The sequence below is a fragment of the Coregonus clupeaformis genome, chromosome 6 (genome assembly GCF_020615455.1).
Source record: "Coregonus clupeaformis isolate EN_2021a chromosome 6, ASM2061545v1, whole genome shotgun sequence".
Classification (NCBI taxonomy): domain Eukaryota; kingdom Metazoa; phylum Chordata; class Actinopteri; order Salmoniformes; family Salmonidae; genus Coregonus; species Coregonus clupeaformis.
The window spans coordinates 21295295-21313732 of record NC_059197.1 but is presented as its reverse complement, the minus strand read 5'-3'; the positions used below and the strand labels follow the sequence as shown (position 1 = coordinate 21313732).

The window sequence follows — 18438 nt, the reverse complement described above, 5'->3', positions numbered from 1 at the left end:
CCTTGGGCTCTCACTGGAGGTGCCTTTGGCCTTGCAGAGCACCTGCATGTCCTGCGACTGTGTTTAAGCCTGTAAGTGCTGCAGATAGTATTAGATTTTTTAATCAAGCATTCAGAGCCTCCCCTTGGTCACATTCATCACAGCCTTTATTTGTCTAAATGGGTTTTCCATAATGCCATGCAGCCCAGGTCTGTCTGTCAGAGATTTAGTACCGCATGAGAAGTAACTCAGTGAGAGTATGATGGCTGGAGCACTATAGTCCATCACCTAGCTAGCCTGGGACATGGAGACAGAGCTGAGGGGGCTGAAACGTGTGTGAAATATAACGTGCCATACATGTTTTATATGGCATAGAAATGTGATATAAGGCTTGGAAGGATCCATACGGGGAGAGAGAAAGGGAAAACGCACCATTCCCTCAGGGGTTTTGCATACAATTTGACACACTGTAACATGCATTGCGGTGTCATCCTACAACTCACATGCACCTCAAACAAAAACATGTCCAAGTACCCTTTTCAGTCATAAGAACGACCTCTCGTCCTGTGAGCTTTACATGCAGGCTCTGCTGAATGGCGGATAGATGAGCTATACGTGTTGACCTTTCATTCCTACCCTATTTGCCCTCAGGAAGGGAATGCTACATCAGTTCTTTAAACCTTCCGATAGATAGAACACATTCATATTTGACTGGACCAAGGCCACATGAAAAGAAAATCAGCACAGATAGAAACAACAAAGTGATTTTGATTTTTTCATCCTTTGGTGGGAATAGGATACCGTGGCTCTGTTTCCTGTTGTCTCTGAGACTGGTATATATGGTACTGCAGAGTCAGCTGTGTGTGTGTGTGTGTGTGTGTGCAGCCTTGGCCACCATGTGTGGCAGGCGCGTTGACCCACTGGGGGAGAATCGGCCAATCAGCAGCCTGTCTGTGTACAAAACTCAGTGACGGAAATGCAGCTCCAACAGCTGAGGCCCTAGGGCTACAGCACCAAGGGGTCTCTGCAGAGATGGACTGACATCCAGGCCAACATTGAACACAATTATGTCCCACATGGCAGAACAGACACACAGTCACACACACAGCCCTGGCCTACATTGTCACCATTTTGTTCTCTTTCAAATTAATACAGTGTAACAGGATGAGGCCCTTTATCTACTTCCCAGAGTCTAATGAACTCGTGGATACCATTTTTGTCTCTGCTTGCGGTTTCAAGGAAGTTGCTAATTAGCGCTAGTGCGTTTGCTAACTAGCAGATACCCATAGACTTCCAGTCATTGTGCTACTTAGCCTTGGCTCGTGAAACTACCTCTAACTTCCTTCATACTGGACACAGAGTCATAAAAATGCTATCCACAAGATCATCTGACTCTGGGAAAGTAGGTAAATGGCCTCATTGCCAAAATCCCAAACTATCCCTTTAACTATGGCTGCCCTGTGCTGCCTTGTATTGGAGGCCTATAGTCAGCTCACATTAGCAGATCGCCTGTTAAGTGTGCCAGCACTGCCAGGTCAGATGACGTCATAGATGCATCTTTAATAGCCAAAGTGCCCAATCAGTGTTGCTAATCAAAAGATGGTATCAGTTACATGATGTGATGTTTGAACCTGACAGGCAGCGTCACTGAACCGTGACCATGAGAAACCCAAGGTCTCGCTGAGACATGGACTCCCTTCATAATGCCCAGATTCAGAACAGAACAGAATGTCGTCTCTCCTCTCAGAGCTGGATAATGAACAGGCCAGTGTGCCTGAGCCTCCATCTCTTTGTGAACTTGGTCTCTGTGTGTTTAGAGCGGTTTGTAGAAAGGCCGCCCACGTCACTGGCACTGCAAGCTGATCTGGCCTCAGTAATAATTGAGAGTTTTTCCATTTAGCCAGTCTTTACCTGGAGCACAATGGGTCTAGTAATAGGAACGAGCATCATTCTGTAGCCTTGGTCTGTCAAATGACGTACAGAGACACGTGAAGCCGAAATCCTGTTCAAATCAGTCGCTACCATCACTGTTTTACGTCGCAACTAAAGACTGTACTAGACTAGAAAACCAGACGGGCAACGTTCTAATATGGTAGGGAACATTCAGGCAACATCATGCAGGAAACATTCTCCTTGCTAGCTTTTTCCTATCTTCGTCTCAAGTCTTCCATTACCTCTTCTGGGATACAGGTGCATATCCAGCACTCATCCTCAGAATACTGGCAGAGGCCAATGGTGTTTCACTGTGTGATGAATCTCTTCTATGAGATGACTAAACCAGCAGCCGCTAGGCAAGCTGAATGAGGGGACGATGGTGATAGTCTGTCATGATTGTTAGTAAAGCTTTAGAGTAACTAGAAATCACAGTCCTAGTTTTCTAATGTCTGACATTTTAATGATGGAAATGTATTTTAATTGTCATTTGATTACTTGAAATGAAATTTGTTTGACTCATTTGATTTAAGCACTATGTTCATTATAAGACATTCAGTATTAATACAATTTGGTGGAGGTCATGAGCAATTGTCTTTGAAAACAAATGTACTGGTAACCTTTGTGCAAATAGCTCCTTGTCTACCCATCTCTATAGTTCAATAATCATATGTATGCACCTTTCAGTCAGTCTGCACTCACTTCCAGTAGTGCTGACATTCAAACAAGTCATCTATTAATATTGGGCGAGGAGGGGAATAGCCTAATCTTCCTGAATCCTGCCTCTCTCCAAAGGGAAATGTGTTCTGTCGGCCGGCTGTCAGTTTTAATCCCTCTCCGGCTGTCTGTCTGTCTCTACACAGATTCTCTGGGAGTTCGCTAGTTTCACAGCGGCAGGAGGGAACTGTTTAGACACTATAATTGCAGGTTCTTTTGAGGGGAATTATTCCATGTAGACGTGTTATTAAAGTCTGTACAGTCCTTACAACAACATAAACAACAGCCAGGCCTAGCTGCAAAAATAGCCGGTTGTTTTCCTTTATAGACTAGCCTATTAGGTGGTTTTCTTTTGTCATCAACCATATGGCTAATGCCTTGTCATGTCCTTTCTGTGTGTGTGTAGAGCTATGGAATGAAAGATTGATATGACACCAATTATATTTGGCTGGTTCTCTTTTGGTTAATTAGGTACACTACCGGTCAAAAGTTTTAGAACACCTACTCATTCAAAGGTTTTTCTTTATTTTTTACTATTTTCTACATTGTAGAATAAATCATCAAAACTATGAAATAACAAATATGGAATCATGTAGTAACCAAAAAAGTGTTAAACAAATCAAAATATATTTTATATTTGAGAATCTTCAAATAGCCACCGTTTGCCTTGATATCAGCTTTGCACACTCTTGGCATTCTCTCAGCCAGCTTCACCTGGAATGCTTTTCCAACAGTCTTGAAGGAGTCCCCACTTATGCTGAGCTGCTTTTCCTTCACTCTGCGGTCCGACTCATCCCAAACCTTCTCAATTTGGTTGAGGTCGGGTGATTGTGGAGGCCAGGTCATTTGATGCAGCACTCATCACTCCTTCTTGGTAAAATAACCCTTACACAGCCTGGAGGTGTGTTGGGTCATTGTCCTGTTGAAAAACAAATTATAGTCCCACTAAGCCCAAACCAGATGGGATGGTGTATCGCTGCAGAATGCTGTGGTAGCCATGCTGGTTAAGTGTGCCTTGAATTCTAAATAAATCACAGACCGTGTCACCAGCAAAGCACCCCCACACCATACACCTCCTCCTCCTCCATGCTTTACGGTGGGAACTATACATGCAGAGATCATCCGTTCACCCACACCGCGTCTCACAAAGACATGGCGGTTGGAACCAAAAATCTCAAATTTGGACTCCAGACCAAAGGACACATTTCCACCGGTCTAATGTCCATTGCTCGTGTTTCTTGGCCCAAGCAAGTCTCTTCTTATTATTGGTGTCCTTTAGTAGTGGTTTCTTTTGCAGCAATTTGACCATGAAGGCCTGATTCACACAGTCTCCTCTGAACAGTTGATGTTGAGATGTGTCTATTACTTGAACTCTGTGAAGTATTTATTTGGGCTGCAATTTCTGAGGCTGGTAACTCTAATGAACTTATCCTCTGGAGCAGAGGTAACTCTGGGTCTTCCATTCCTGTGGCGGTCCTCATGAGAGCCAGTTTCTTCATAGCGCTTAATGGTTTTTGCGAGTGCACTTGAAGAAACGTTCAAAGTTTTTGAAATGTTCCTTATTGACTGACCTTCATGTCTTAAAGTAATGATGGATTGTCGTTTCTCTTTGCTTATTTGAGCTGTTCTTGCCATAATATGGACTTGTTCTTTTATCAAATAGGGCTATCTTCTGTATACCCCCCTACCTTGTCACAACACAACTGATTGGCTCAAACGCATTAATAAGGAAAGAAATTCCACAAATTAACTTTTAAGAAGGCACACCTGTTAATTGAAATGCATTCCAGGCGACTGCCTCATGAAGCTGGTTGAGAGAATGCCAAGAGTGTGCAAAGCTGTCATCAAGGCAAAGGGTGGCTATTTGAAGAATCTCAAAATATAAAATATTTTGATTTGTTTAACACTTTTTTGGTTACTACATGATTCCATATGTGTTATTTCATAGTTTTGATGTCTTCACTATTATTCTAAAATGTAGAAAATAGTAAAAATGAAGAAAAACCCTTGAATGAGTAGGTGTTCTAAAACTTTTGAACGGTAGTGTACATCCTCTCTCAATTTACTTTTCACCAGCTCTTGACACTGTTAGTGTAAAGGCATTCTATGGGTTTGTGCTTTTTAAAAGATAAGATGGATACAAACTTCTAGAGAATGTTTGAAGCACTATTTTTCATTTCGTTTACCATAATCATATAGCTTTCGTTGGTCGGTGGAAGTGTAGGCTACCTTCTAGTATGTGTTATGTCCAAAAGGCTAACCAGAGAGAACATACTTTCAACAGTAGTGTGTGACTCTTACTACATTCAGTGTGATTTATCAGAGGCTGTATTCTCTCCCCTGTGCTAGTGTTCAGTGAGTTCAGCCAGTACGTGAGGTTACCAAGGTCTTCAATGTTTCCTGAACTTTTCAACTATTCAACTGCTGTTTCAGATCAAGAGCTGACCAAGAAGAACAGGCAAGACCAAAATCTCTAGGGTATCATTGTATCATATTAGTTGTAGCAATGAGGTCAGCAGCTCCACAGAGCTGAAGAGGCCGTTCTGTTCTGTAATAAGTGAAGCCACGGCCAGTTGGTGCACCTGACAGTTCTGTCATAATTGGAGAGAGGGTGGAGGAAACAGAGGCCTGGAACCCTCTAACCCTGATCTTCTCAGGGCAATGCTGTTGGTCTGATAGGTGGGCCTTGGCTGGGTGGGGAAACACACTAATGATTTTCCACAGCAGCAGGAGTTGTGAAGGGATTAGGGCTGTGAGGAGCTGTGGGACATTCAGTGACAACCCCTCCAGCTGCTGGTCTGGCCCAGGACACTCAGCCAGGACACCAAGGAGACTGGGAGAGACTGGGGAAGAGCACTGCCTGAAGAAAGGGAGGGTGATGGTGGGGAGGACACGTTCTCTCTGTGTTGTGGTTTGTGGCACTCTCGCTTCAGCTCTCTCCTCTCTCTCCTCTCTCACTCAATTGGCCTGTGTGCACCTGCTGCAGTCCCTGGTTGCATTCTTCATAGTTTGGCACATTCCAGATAGTTAAGTGATAATACACTTTGGACCGTAGTGTTAAGTGGTGAAGTGTGTATTAATACAGGACTGGACAGATGCACAGTTTTGATGTACAGAAGCTAACTAGATAATTATCATATGAGATTGAGGAGTGTGTGAATACTAGGAGGAATTGGTTCTCAAGGATAAAACACTCTCGACACATTTCCATGGATATTTACATGGATATTTACATGGATATTTACAAGTGTGCCTTCTGGCATGTGGGAGCATGTTTGCATGATGTAAGTCAACAGTATGTGTGTATGTGATGAGTAATGGTGGGTTCCTCCTCACACCTCTTATATTGTTTGCACAGAATTGCCATGTGAAATAAGCGTCATTCAATAAACGTCATGCAAATTATAAAATTTTTGTATTTGAATTGAAGGTTTGGATACCATTTAGCCCGAGGACTGTTGACGTGTATAAGTAATATTTCTGTGGATCGACTGGGCTAATGTAGTTTGAATTGTCGTGCCTTACTGGAACATCATTAATTCTAACTGCAGACATAATCCTGTAGCCAGTCCAACAAATTGCCTTCATTCCTATAATATTGTACAAGATTACATGATATACTGTAGCACAATAAATGACACCAGAACAGAACATTATATATGTTTTCCAGCCCCCAGGAGTTAGTGTTGAATCGGCTCATTCCTCTGCTGAGCTGCAGTCAGAAGCTACTGTAGATGGGACAGCAGTAAGGGCAGGGGAATTCTGGAGCCTAATAATATTATCATCATCATGGTGTTAGTGAATCATTCATTTATTATGTGCCCCATCTGTCTGTCATCCTATTACCTTGCTGGTGCACTTGGATCCGACGTTGACCTTTTCTGTTTTAGACACAGAGTAAAACCTGATGAGTTTATAGTATATGTGGAAGTTCTAGTCTAGCATAACTACATTCCATTATAATTTGCCTGCCTGTGATTTTTAATGAGCGTCTCGTGGAAGGTCTCTCTAGCTTGCTGACCTGCAGTGAAGGTGGACTGTTCTGTGCTCCATGCTAGGTGTGTGTGTGATTGATATCTTCCATGCAGCCGAATGCTGGTAGGTCTATCTTTAGTCATAATGCCACTATAATAGCCTGGACTCCTAGCAGGCATGGGCAGCGGCAGCCTCTATAGTGACTTTGGTACTGGGAGGTAACGAGAGGAAATGACGCCTCGAGAAAAGCCAATACAATCATAATGCACTACACTCCTGACTGCTGGCTGTTTAGATGGAGCTACTGGAGAATAGTGGGGAATACCCTGCTAGCCTTGGAGCTAGCAGGTAGGAAGGAAATTGGATTGCATGCAAGCACCTTTTGTGGAGTAGTCCCAGTTCGGCACAGCACAGCAAGATGGCCTTAAACATACACATATATTGTGTCACCAAAACTAAAGTTGTTATACGTAAACTGATCAGAAGAAAGCTTCTGTAATGTAATGAGTTGAGCTCTTTCTAACCATCTTGAATTATTCATTTAAAGATGCACTATGCAGAAATCGCTCTGCATTTCCTGGTTGCTCAAATTCAAATAGTTTGGCTAATTTGACTAAACAAGCAAGTGTAGTGTAGAGAATCATTGTACCATCTAAACCGCTGTGAAATATACTTTCCATAACCAAAAATATAGTATTTTCAGCTGTTTGAAGCTGGTGTACAAAAGTAAAAGATGCAAAAACGAAACTTAAGAACAGGATGCATAGAAATAGCGCACATAGGAACAGATCTACCGCTTGTTAGACTTGCGTTCAATGAGAATGACACATCTATAACACACATTTCTATGTGAATTTGGTTGGGTCGCCCAAAAAGTTACATATTGCAGCTTTAAACAATTTTGAATATGGCGTTTGTTCGGCTGTACATGCAAATACAGTGGGGAAAAAAAGTATTTAGTCAACCACCAATTGTGCAAGTTCTCCCACTTAAAAAGATGAGAGAGGCCTGTAATTTTCATCATAGGTACACGTCAACTATGACAGACAAATTTGAGGAAAAAAAATCCAGAAAATCACATTGTAGGATTTTTAATGAATTTATTTGCAAATTATGGTGGAAAATAAGTATTTGGTCACCTACAAACAAGCAAGATTTCTGGCTCTCACAGACCTGTAACTTCTTCTTTAAGAGGCTCCTCTGTCCTCCACTCGTTACCTGTATTAATGGCACCTGTTTGAACTTGTTATCAGTATAAAAGACACCTGTCCACAACCTCAAACAGTCACACTCCAAACTCCACTATGGCCAAGACCAAAGAGCTGTCAAAGGACATCAGAAACAAAATTGTAGACCTGCACCAGGCTGGGGAAGACTGAATCTGCAATAGGTAAGCAGCTTGGTTTGAAGAAATCAACTGTGGGAGCAATTATTAGGAAATGGAAGACATACAAGAACACTGATAATCTCCCTCGATCTGGGGCTCCACGCAAGATCTCACCCCGTGGGGTCAAAATGATCACAAGGACGGTGAGCAAAAATCCCAGAACCACACGGGGGGACCTAGTGAATGTCCTGCAGAGAGCTGGGACCAAAGTAACAAAGCCTACCATCAGTTACACACTACGCCGCCAGGGACTCAAATCCTGCAGTGCAGACGTGTCCCCCTGCTTAAGCCAGTACATGTCCAGGCCCGTCTGAAGTTTGCTAGAGTGCATTTGGATGATCCAGAAGAGGATTGGGAGAATGTCATATGGTCAGATGAAACCAAAATATAACTTTTTGGTAAAAACTCAACTCGTCGTGTTTGGAGGACAAAGAATGCTGAGTTGCATCCAAAGAACAACATACCTACTGTGAAGCATGGGGGTGGAAACATCATGCTTTGGGGCTGTTTTTCTGCAAAGGGACCAGGACGACTGATCCGTGTAAAGGAAAGAATGAATGGGGCCATGCATCGTGAGATTTTGAGTGAAAACCTCCTTCCATCAGCAAGGGCATTGAAGATGAAACGTGGCTGGGTCTTTCAGCATGACAATGATCCCAAACACACCGCCCGGGCAACGAAGGAGTGGCTTCGTAAGAAGCATTTCAAGGTCCTGGAGTGGCCTAGCCAGTCTCCAGATCTCAACCCCATAGAAAATCTTTGGAGGGAGTTGAAAGTCCGTGTTGCCCAGCGACAGCCCCAAAACATCACTGCTCTAGAGGAGATCTGCATGGAGGAATGGGCCAAAAAAACAGCAACAGTGTGTGAAAACCTTGTGAAGACTTACAGAAATCGTTTGACCTGTGTCATTGCCAACAAAGGGTATATAACAAAGTATTGAGAAACTTTTGTTATTGACCAAATACTTATTTTCCACCATCATTTGCAAATAAATTCATAAAAAATCCTACAATGTGATTTTCTGGATTTTTTTTTCTAATTTTGTCTGTCATAGTTGACGTGTACCTATGATGAAAATTACAGGCCTCTCTCATCTTTTTAAGTGGGAGAACTTGCACAATTGGTGGCTGACTAAATACTTTTTTTCCCCACTGTATATGGTATTTAAGTGATAACATTTCTGCAATCTACTCATATTTGGTCTTGAGAGACAATGGAGGGTCCTCTCTGATTTAGTGTTTACGGTTCCACAGAAGATAATATCCCCTGATCCCTTTTATCCCTATGTTTAGCCTCTATGTTGGTCAATGAGGCTTCGGCTATGATGTATTCCATCCTTCTTCAGCTGCCTGCCTGCTTAGTGCCCTTCAGCCAAGCAGCACAGCAATTTTCATGGCATTTCAAAAAAATATTATACTTTTTTTCTCCCCGGTAGAGGAAAGTAATTTCCTCTCCCCGCTCCCACTAGCAAAGTACAAGGCTGAATGAGTCGGCTCTGTTGGGCTTGAAAACGTCCCATTCAATACAATCTAAAACCTTTTATTTCCTCTCAGACCCATTAAATACTGTAAGTTGACTTTTTTTCCTGACCCCTCTTGACTGGTATATAATGTTGACCATTTAACCTCACTTGGACACAAATGTCTTGTGGTAAATATAATAAAAAGGTTGCATCCCTCATTTTCCTCATTTTTGAATGGAAGTTCAACATACTGTATGATTCAACAGACTACTAGATATATTATAATCAGTACACTTTGAGTTGCTTCCTTGTTTTGACAGTAGTTAGAAAACAGTTTTTAATGCTATGGTGTCGGCCCTGCCCTGAAGGTGTATGTTCCACCCTAAATAAAGCAAGCCGTGCAGATTGAAAATGTGATGTCATCCTAAGGCAGGCAGGCCGTATCATGCCAGACTGCTCTGATTTGATCAGCTCCTAAACAGCAGCAGAGAAGAACAATGACACAGGGTTAATGTTCAGCCATATAGTGTACACGTTGCACATACTGTACATGACGCTGGCTTGGCTGAATATTAATTGAAGGAATAAATGTGGCAGCCAGCCAAATAATGCGCCAAACACATTTGAAATGATAGGTTCATTTGAGGATTGAATTGCACATTTTTTACATGCACATTGTATGCAATATTTGCCACTCATAACTGGCCTGGCAACTCGTTTAGCTCCCAAACAGCCAGGTTAAAGCGATCCCAAACGTTTTGTCTCATTCGTTGTCCAAACACTACCTACTAATTGACCATCCAATCCCCTCTCTCCCAGGGGTGTCACCTCTGTAATCCATTTTGCCCTCAGCAGGTGAACAATGTCCCCTCACATGACCTCAAGGTGTCCCTCTCCCAGGTGTTTGTGGGTAGTCATTAAAAGCCAGGGGGACAGGGCCAGAGCAGTTGGATCAATCAGCAGGTCTGCCAGTCAGACCCCAGCCTACACCACAGGGACCACCTCCCTACCACAGGGTTAACCCTATGGTTACCTTGATGTCTGGCTTTCTCACATTGCAGTCAACATGAGACTTGGAAGTGTAGCCATGTGAAACTAACCCTATGGTAACCATTCTGGAGTCTGTATTACTATGATTTCTGAAAGGGAGTGATTTTCTTAGTACGGTCATAGAAGGAAGTAGTAAATGTTGTAGCTGAGAAAATATTGCCTAATCTTCATGACTAATGTTCAAAGTTAGACGTCAAACAGTATCAAGGTTCTGGTCTATATAATAATAATTTTTAACATACATATTATTTTCCCGATTTTTATAATTCCTTATCCGGAAGAGATTGTTGACTAAAAATAATCGCCACATCCAAATCCCACAGGCTTCCTTCCCTCATACTACTATATTCTCAATCCCTGCCCCAAATCACCAAATCTGCCCCATCCTGTTACATAATAATCCTCATACCATCCCAAACATGTGCTTTAGTGTTCCCCTAGTTAAACCGCTGTTTGGTCTGTCCACAACTCCACATAAACACATTAGGCTCTCCTCTCCAGTGCCCAGGGAGATGGTCAGAGTGGAGGGCAGAAGGTATACAAGGGGCTCAGGTTGGTATCGGTCACCACCCAGTCATTAGACCTGGCCCTGTCTTACATCCTGTGCCACTGCCAGCCTCCATGGAACAGTCATCCAAGGTGAACGTCCAGACAGCTTTGTTTGTGCTCTCATATCACCTTAATATCTCCTATCACAGCATGGCTAAATACAGAGTCAACCGGGGGCTTATTCTGGATGGTGTAATGTAAGAACATTATTGCAGATATAAATGTTATGTATAGAGCTGGAACAAGTTGTTTTTTTGCAAAACAGACAGTCATGTCAGTTTTATTCATACATTAATATCTGAGCGTTCTCCAGTCCTCCGGACTCTGTGAGTAAGCCTGATTGTGCTAATTTGTGGACTGGTATGCAAATACAGTGTGAAGAGCAGCCAGTCGTGCTGTCTGTTTAAAAAGCTCACTTTTTGTGCTTTGTCATCTAAGTCATGTGTATGTCCGCATGCTAACATTCTATCTTGTATCTCTTTATTAGAGCTCTTATTGCAGCTTGCGTTGGCATTGGAAGGCTAAACACACCTGACCACTAGTCTGCTCATGGCCTCATTGGCTATTAAGTTAATGTGAGTAATTACTTGATAATGAAGACAGTGGATTGGGGGGATGTGAGCTTTATTGAGTCCCTCTGCTTTTTTACTGAGACAATATGGCCCTATGACAGTTTCTGCATGAATGGTTACTGCTTCTACCGCCGCTGATACCAGACATGTGGTTCTCTCTTTTCAATCATAGTTGCAAAGCGGCATGAATGTTGTCTCTTGTCTTTGGTAATGCAGGCATTGTGAATGCCTACACAAAGTGGGAGTGTGAAATTATTTATGAACAGAATTGACATTATTGTTTTGACTTGTTCTCCAGACCGTTCCTCGTTTGTTTGGGGTTTACCACCTTTAATCTGATGCAGCTAGCGAATGGTGATTTAAATGTTAGCCATGACTCCAGGTTTGAGCCATCAGTCTGTGTGCCAGCCCGGGCTGCACCGTCATCAGTCTCTCTACATCCAGATTATAGTCATCAGTCTCTCTACATCCAGATTATAGTCATCAGTCTCTCTACATCCAGATTATAGTCATTAGTCTCTCTACATCCAGATTATAGTCATCAGTCTCTCTACATCCAGATTATAGTCATCAGTCTCTCTACATCCAGATTATAGTCATCAGTCTCTCTACATCCAGATTATAGTCATCAGTCTCTCTACATCCAGATTATAGTCATCAGTCTCTCTACATCCAGATTATAGTCATCAGTCTCTCTACATCCAGATTATAGTCATCAGTCTCTCTACATCCAGATTATAGTCTTTGGCTGGATTAGGGCAGATTGCCCAATGATGACTGCCGGATTTTTAGGAGACTACTGTTGTTTGCGTTTCTGTTGTCAGTGTTGATTGTGATGTTGACGTATGGGTGTAATGTTAAGTGGTGTGCCAGTCTGGGGTGGGCAAAGGACTTTCTCATCAGCCATTTGCTCACTTGCAATCAAAGAAAGCAATACAGTGAATGTACCGATAGTATTCCAATGTTTCCTCACCTGTTTCAACACAACACTGGCCAAGGTGCTTTATGTTAATCTGATGGTATCTGACTAATGGTACTGTGGTAAAGGTAATAATGGTTCCTGTGTGTGTTTGTTTCCCAGTGGGAGTTCCTGTGGTCTCTCATCCTCTTCTTCACTTTCTCTCTGCTCCTGGTCTGGTTCTACTTCTGGTGGGAGGCACACAACGACTACAATGAGTTCAACTGGTGAGTACTGCTGTACAGTGTGTGTGTTTGTGTGCACTAGTTATACAACTCATAGATTATTGTCTCTCAGTATATCGCCATCATCCGTCAGTGTTCTGTTCACTAAATGCTCCTCCGACCTTCCCTTAAATTGATTCTCTGGCATTTACTTAGATTAATGTTTTAATTTTAAAAGCTGCCATTTACTTTAGATTAATGTTTTACTTTTAAAAGCTGCCATTTTGTCTCCATATGTTTTTGCCTGAACTGAAAATGCTAACTATGTAGAGTGTTGTTTTGGTTGGCCAAACCAATTTTGGGATAATCCTCTTCCCTAATATGGGTGCGGATGAATGGGCCTTAGGGCATCTATCACTGCAGATTATAGTGAGCATGATTACATAAAGCAGGAATACCCTTTGACCCCAAATCACCTCTCGGATCATTCCATTAATGTCTCCCCCACAGTTACCATAAAACCAAATAATGCTTGGAGACAATTCAGGTATTGGTTCTGCCATGAGATAAGATACATTGCACATTCAATTGATGGATATGCTACCACTGAAATTATGAATTGGGTTTATTTAGTCGAGCTCTTGACCAAGTGACCAAGCTCTTGACTAAGTCCTCAAAGCCTTCTACATTATTTGTGCACACTATGCCCCAGAGTTCACTATGATATGAGACACTCCTACATACCAGTATGTGCCTCTGAGCTTTAGTCCAGACAGATCCATGTGTACTGTAGTTTCATAGTGACCAGTGTTGTTTCATTCACTCTGGGCTGTCAGATCATACAGACCCACTGACAGGTCAGCTTGTGTCAGACAATCATTCTGTCACCCAGAAAACAAAGACTAAGGTCTCAGACACACCAACAGCATTTGCTGGCTGAGAGCACTTGGCACCTCTGAACGTAATTTGCGGAACGAGTGCTTAACGATTTTACATGTAGAATTGCGTGCAAAATGTTGGCAGTCAGACAGACGTCTACAGCAGGTGGTCCCTAAAACGCATTCGGTGCAGAGGGAGGGGGGAATCAATGCAAATAGTCCAGGTAGCCATTCGATTAACTGTTCAGCAGTCTTATGGCTTGGGGGTAGAAGCTGTTAAGAAGCGTTTTGGGCCTAGACTTGGCGCTCCGGTACCGCTTGCCGTGCGGTAGCAGAGAGAACAGTCTATGACTAGAGTGGCTGGAGTCTTTTACAATTTTTAGGGCCTTCCTCTGACACCGCCTGGTATTGAGGTCCTGGATGGGGGGAAGCTTGGCCTGAGTGATGTACTGGGCCATACGCACTACCATCTGTAGTGCCTTGCGGTCGGAGGCCAAGCAGTTGCCATACCAGGCAGTGATGCAACCAGTCAGGATGCTCTCGATGGTGCAGCTGTAGAACCATTTGAGGATCTGAGGATCTTTTCAGTCTCCTGAGGGGGAATAGGCGTTGTCATGCCCTCTTCACATCTGTCTTGGTGTGTTTGGACCATGATAGTTTGTTGGTGAAGTGGACACCAAGGAACCTGAAGCGCTCAACCTGCTCCACTACAGCCCTGTCGATGAGAATGGGCGCGTGCTCGGCCCTCCTTTTCTTGTAGTCCACGATCATCTCCTTTGTCTTGATCACGTTGAAGGAGAGGTGGTTGTCCTGGCACCACACTGCCAGGCCTCTGACCTCCTCCCTATAGGCTGTATCATCGTTGTCGGTGATCAGGCCTACCACTGTTGTGTCGTCGGCCAACTTAATGATTGTGTTGGAGTCGTGCTTGGTCACGCAGTCATGGGTGAACAGGGAGTACAGGAGGGGACTAAGCACGCACCCCTGAGGGGCCCCCGTGTTGAGGATCAGCGTGGCAGATGTGTTGTTGCCTACCCTTACCATCTGGGGGGCGGCCCGTCAGGAAGTCCAGGATCCAGTTGCAGAGGGAGGTGTTTAGTCCCAGGGTCCTTAGCTTAGTGATGAGCTTTGAGGGCACTATGGTGTTGAACGCTGAGCTGTAGTCAATGAACAGCATTCTCACGTAGGTGTTCCTTTTGGGCAGGTGGGAAAGGGCAGTGTGAAGTGCAATAGAAATTGCGTCATCTGTGGAACTGTTGGGGCGGTATGCCCCCTGCTGCCCCCACACTCCCCCCTGCTGCCCCCACACTCCCCCCTGCTGCCCCCACACTCCCCCTGCTGCCCCCACACTCCCCCCTGCTGCCCCCACACTCCCCCTGCTGCCCCCCACACTCCCCCCTGCTGCCCCCACACTCCCCCCTGCTGACCCCCACACTCCCCCCTGCTGACCCCCACACTCCCCCCTGCTGCCCCCCCACACTCCCCCCTGCTGCCCCCACACTCCCCCCTGCTGCCCCCACACTCCCCCCTGCTGACCCCACACTCCCCCCTGCTGCCCCCACACTCCCCCCTGCTGACCCCACACTCCCCCTGCTGACCCCACACTCCCCCTGCTGCCCCCACACGCCCCCTGCTGACCCCACACTCCCCCCTGCTGACCCCACACTCCCCCCTGCTGCCCCCCACACGCCCCCTGCTGACCCCACACTCCCCCTGCTGACCCCACACTCCCCCCTGCTGCCCCCACACTCCCCCCTGCTGCCCCCCACACGCCCCCTGCTGACCCCACACGCCCCCTGCTGACCCCACACTTCCCCCTGCTGGCTCTGCAGCTGTGGCAGCCCAGGCCATCCAAGACCCCCTGTCACACCGTTCGGCCTGACAGCCAGCCCAACCATTTGTGTATGTGTGTGTGTGTGCCCCGTGTGTGTGTGTGTCCATGGTTGTGCGTCCCTCTGAGTGTGTGTGCCGCAGGATGTCTTTGTTCCTCCCCCCCTGTGGAACTGTTGGGGCGGTATGCCCCCTGCTGCCCCCACACTCCCCCCTGCTGCCCCCACACTCCCCCCTGCTGCCCCCACACTCCCCCTGCTGCCCCCCACACTCCCCCTGCTGCCCCCACACTCCCCCCTGCTGACCCCACACGCCCCCTGCTGCCCCCACACTCCCCCCTGCTGCCCCCCACACTCCCCCTGCTGCCCCCCACACTCAGAGGACGACAACCATGGACACACACACACACCCGTGTGTGTGTGTGTCCATGGTTGTGCGTCCTCTGAGTGTGTGTGCCGCGAGGATGTCTTTGTTCCTCCCCCTGTGGAACTGTTGGGGCGGTATGCCCCCTGCTGCCCCCACACTCCCCCCTGCTGCCCCCACACTCCCCCTGCTGCCCCCACACTCCCCCCTGCTGCCCCCCACACTCCCCCCTGCTGCCCCCCACACTCCCCCCTGCTGACCCCACACTCCCCCTGCTGACCCCACACTCCCCCCTGCTGCCCCCACACGCCCCCCCTGCTGACCCCCACACGCCCCCCTGCTGACCCCACACTTCCCCCTGCTGGCTCTGCAGCTGTGGCAGCCCAGGCCATCCAAGACCCCCTGTCACACCGTTCGGCCTGACAGCCAGCCCAACCATTTGTGTATGTGTGTGTGTGTGTCCCCGTGTGTGTGTGTGTCCATGGTTGTGCGTCCCTCTGAGTGTGTGTGCCGCAGGATGTCTTTGTTCCTCCCCCCCTGTGGAACTGTTGGGGCGGTATGCCCCCTGCTGCCCCCACACTCCCCCCTGCTGCCCCCACACTCCCCCCTGCTGCCCCCACACTCCCCCCTGCTGCCCCCACACTCCCCCCTGCTGCCCCCACACTCCCCCCTGCTGCCCCCACACTCCCCCCTGCTGACCCCACACGCCCCCTGCTGCCCCCACACTCCCCCTGCTGCCCCCACACTCCCCCTGCTGCCCCCACACTCCCCCTGCTGCCCCCACACTCCCCCTGCTGCCCCCCACACTCCCCCTGCTGCCCCCACACTCCCCCCTGCTGCCCCCACACCCCCCCCTGCTGCCCCCCACACTCCCCCCTGCTGACCCCACACTCCCCTGCTGCCCCCCACACTCCCCCCCTGCTGCCCCCACACTCCCCCCCTGCTGCCCCCACACTCCCCCCTGCTGACCCCACACTCCCCCCTGCTGACCCCACACCCCCCTGCTGACCCCACACTCCCCCCTGCTGCCCCCACACGCCCCCTGCTGACCCCACACTCCCCCTGCTGCCCCCACACGCCCCCTGCTGACCCCACACTCCCCCTGCTGCCCCCACACTCCCCCTGCTGCCCCCACACTCCCCCCTGCTGCCCCCACACTCCCCCCTGCTGACCCCACACTCCCCCCTGCTGACCCCACACGCCCCCCTGCTGACCCCACACTCCCCCCCTGCTGACCCCACACTCCCCCCTGCTGCCCCCACACTCCCCCCTGCTGCCCCCACACGCCCCCCTGCTGACCCCACACGCCCCCCTGCTGACCCCACACTTCCCCCTGCTGGCTCTGCAGCTGTGGCAGCCCAGGCCATCCAAGACCCCCTGTCACACCGTTCGGCCTGACAGCCAGCCCAACCATTTGTGTATGTGTGTGTGTGTGTCCCCGTGTGTGTGTGTGTCCATGGTTGTGCGTCCCTCTGAGTGTGTGTGCCGCAGGATGTCTTTGTTCCTCCCCTTCCTCTCCTGTGTGTGGAGACACAGCCTTAAAGAGACGACGTCCTTTTAGAACAAGGCATCAATAATTTGCCAATTTAACATAATAATTACATAATCTCCTTGTGCACCAATTCTCATTACAGAGAAGAAGCGACTGCAGCCATATACTCTGCGCAGCTTCCTCTGTTGTGTTTCTGTCTGTTTGCTTTCTTTTATGGGGATAATAAAGGCCTAGGATCCTGGACAAGGACACTAGAACACATTATGCCTGCCCTGGGAGTTCAGGCCTTCCGGTTTAAGCATCGGTGTCGGCTGTTTAGATCATTTATAGTCAGCCTGTTAATTTCCCACAGTGTTACAAAGAGACCCCTGGGGCCAGGACCTATGAATTAGGCACAGATCTAGGATCAGCTTAACCCCTCCCCCCCCCCCGAATCCAAACCTTAACTACAAGAGGAATCACAAAACTGACCTTAGATCCTCCTGGTTGGTCACTCTGCTGGTTTCTACTTTCTATCCTCTATCTCTCAGAGACCAGAGCAGCACTAACTGCAGCCTGCCCTGATATCCATGAGACGCTACTATTGTGTAACTGACTTCTGTTTTGGTCCGTTTTACAGGTTTTTATATAACCGCTCTGGGGAGTGGAGCGATGGGACCGTTCCAATCCTGGCCACTACCGCTGCCGGCTTCACTTATATTGCATTTTTAATGGTGAGTTGTCATCTCATCAGACATTCACTGTGAGATGATATTGATACTGTGTCTAGCCCTGGTAACAACCAGGGAATGTTAGGGGTGTAACCTGGCAGAGCAGAAACGTGTTGCCATGCATGTCTGGGCCAAGTCCACACGTGAATGTTATGATGGCACAGGCAGCTTGTTGACCTGTTTTGAAAACAGTGGTTGTGGATATCCACGTGATGTGATTTATTTATGTGTGTCTATTCTTTCAGATTTTAGCACTTTGCCACATAGCAGTGGGACAACAGCTAAACTTGCACTGGCTGCACAAGGTAATGCTCAAGTGTGCGATTTTTGGTGTATGTACAGTGCATTCGTAAAGTATTCAGACCCATTGACTTTTTCCACGTTTTGTTACGTTACAGCCTTATTCTAAAATGGATTAAA

At 47.0% G+C, this 18438-nt stretch overlaps 1 protein-coding gene across 3 annotated transcripts in view; it reads left to right on the top strand.

Annotated features, from left to right (window-relative positions):
• LOC121567732 (glycerophosphodiester phosphodiesterase domain-containing protein 5) overlaps positions 1–18438 on the top strand; it is a 72895-nt gene that overhangs the window by 35646 nt on the left and 18811 nt on the right. For all 3 annotated transcript variants that reach the window (XR_006001159.1, XM_041877972.2, XM_041877971.2), the window contains exons 3-5: positions 12705–12808; positions 17928–18021; positions 18264–18323. Coding sequence is in view for 2 of the 3 variants with exons in the window: in XM_041877972.2 (XP_041733906.1) it covers positions 12705–12808; positions 17928–18021; positions 18264–18323 (258 nt within the window). In the remaining variant the exon portion in view is untranslated. The remainder of the gene's footprint in view (positions 1–12704; positions 12809–17927; positions 18022–18263; positions 18324–18438) is intronic.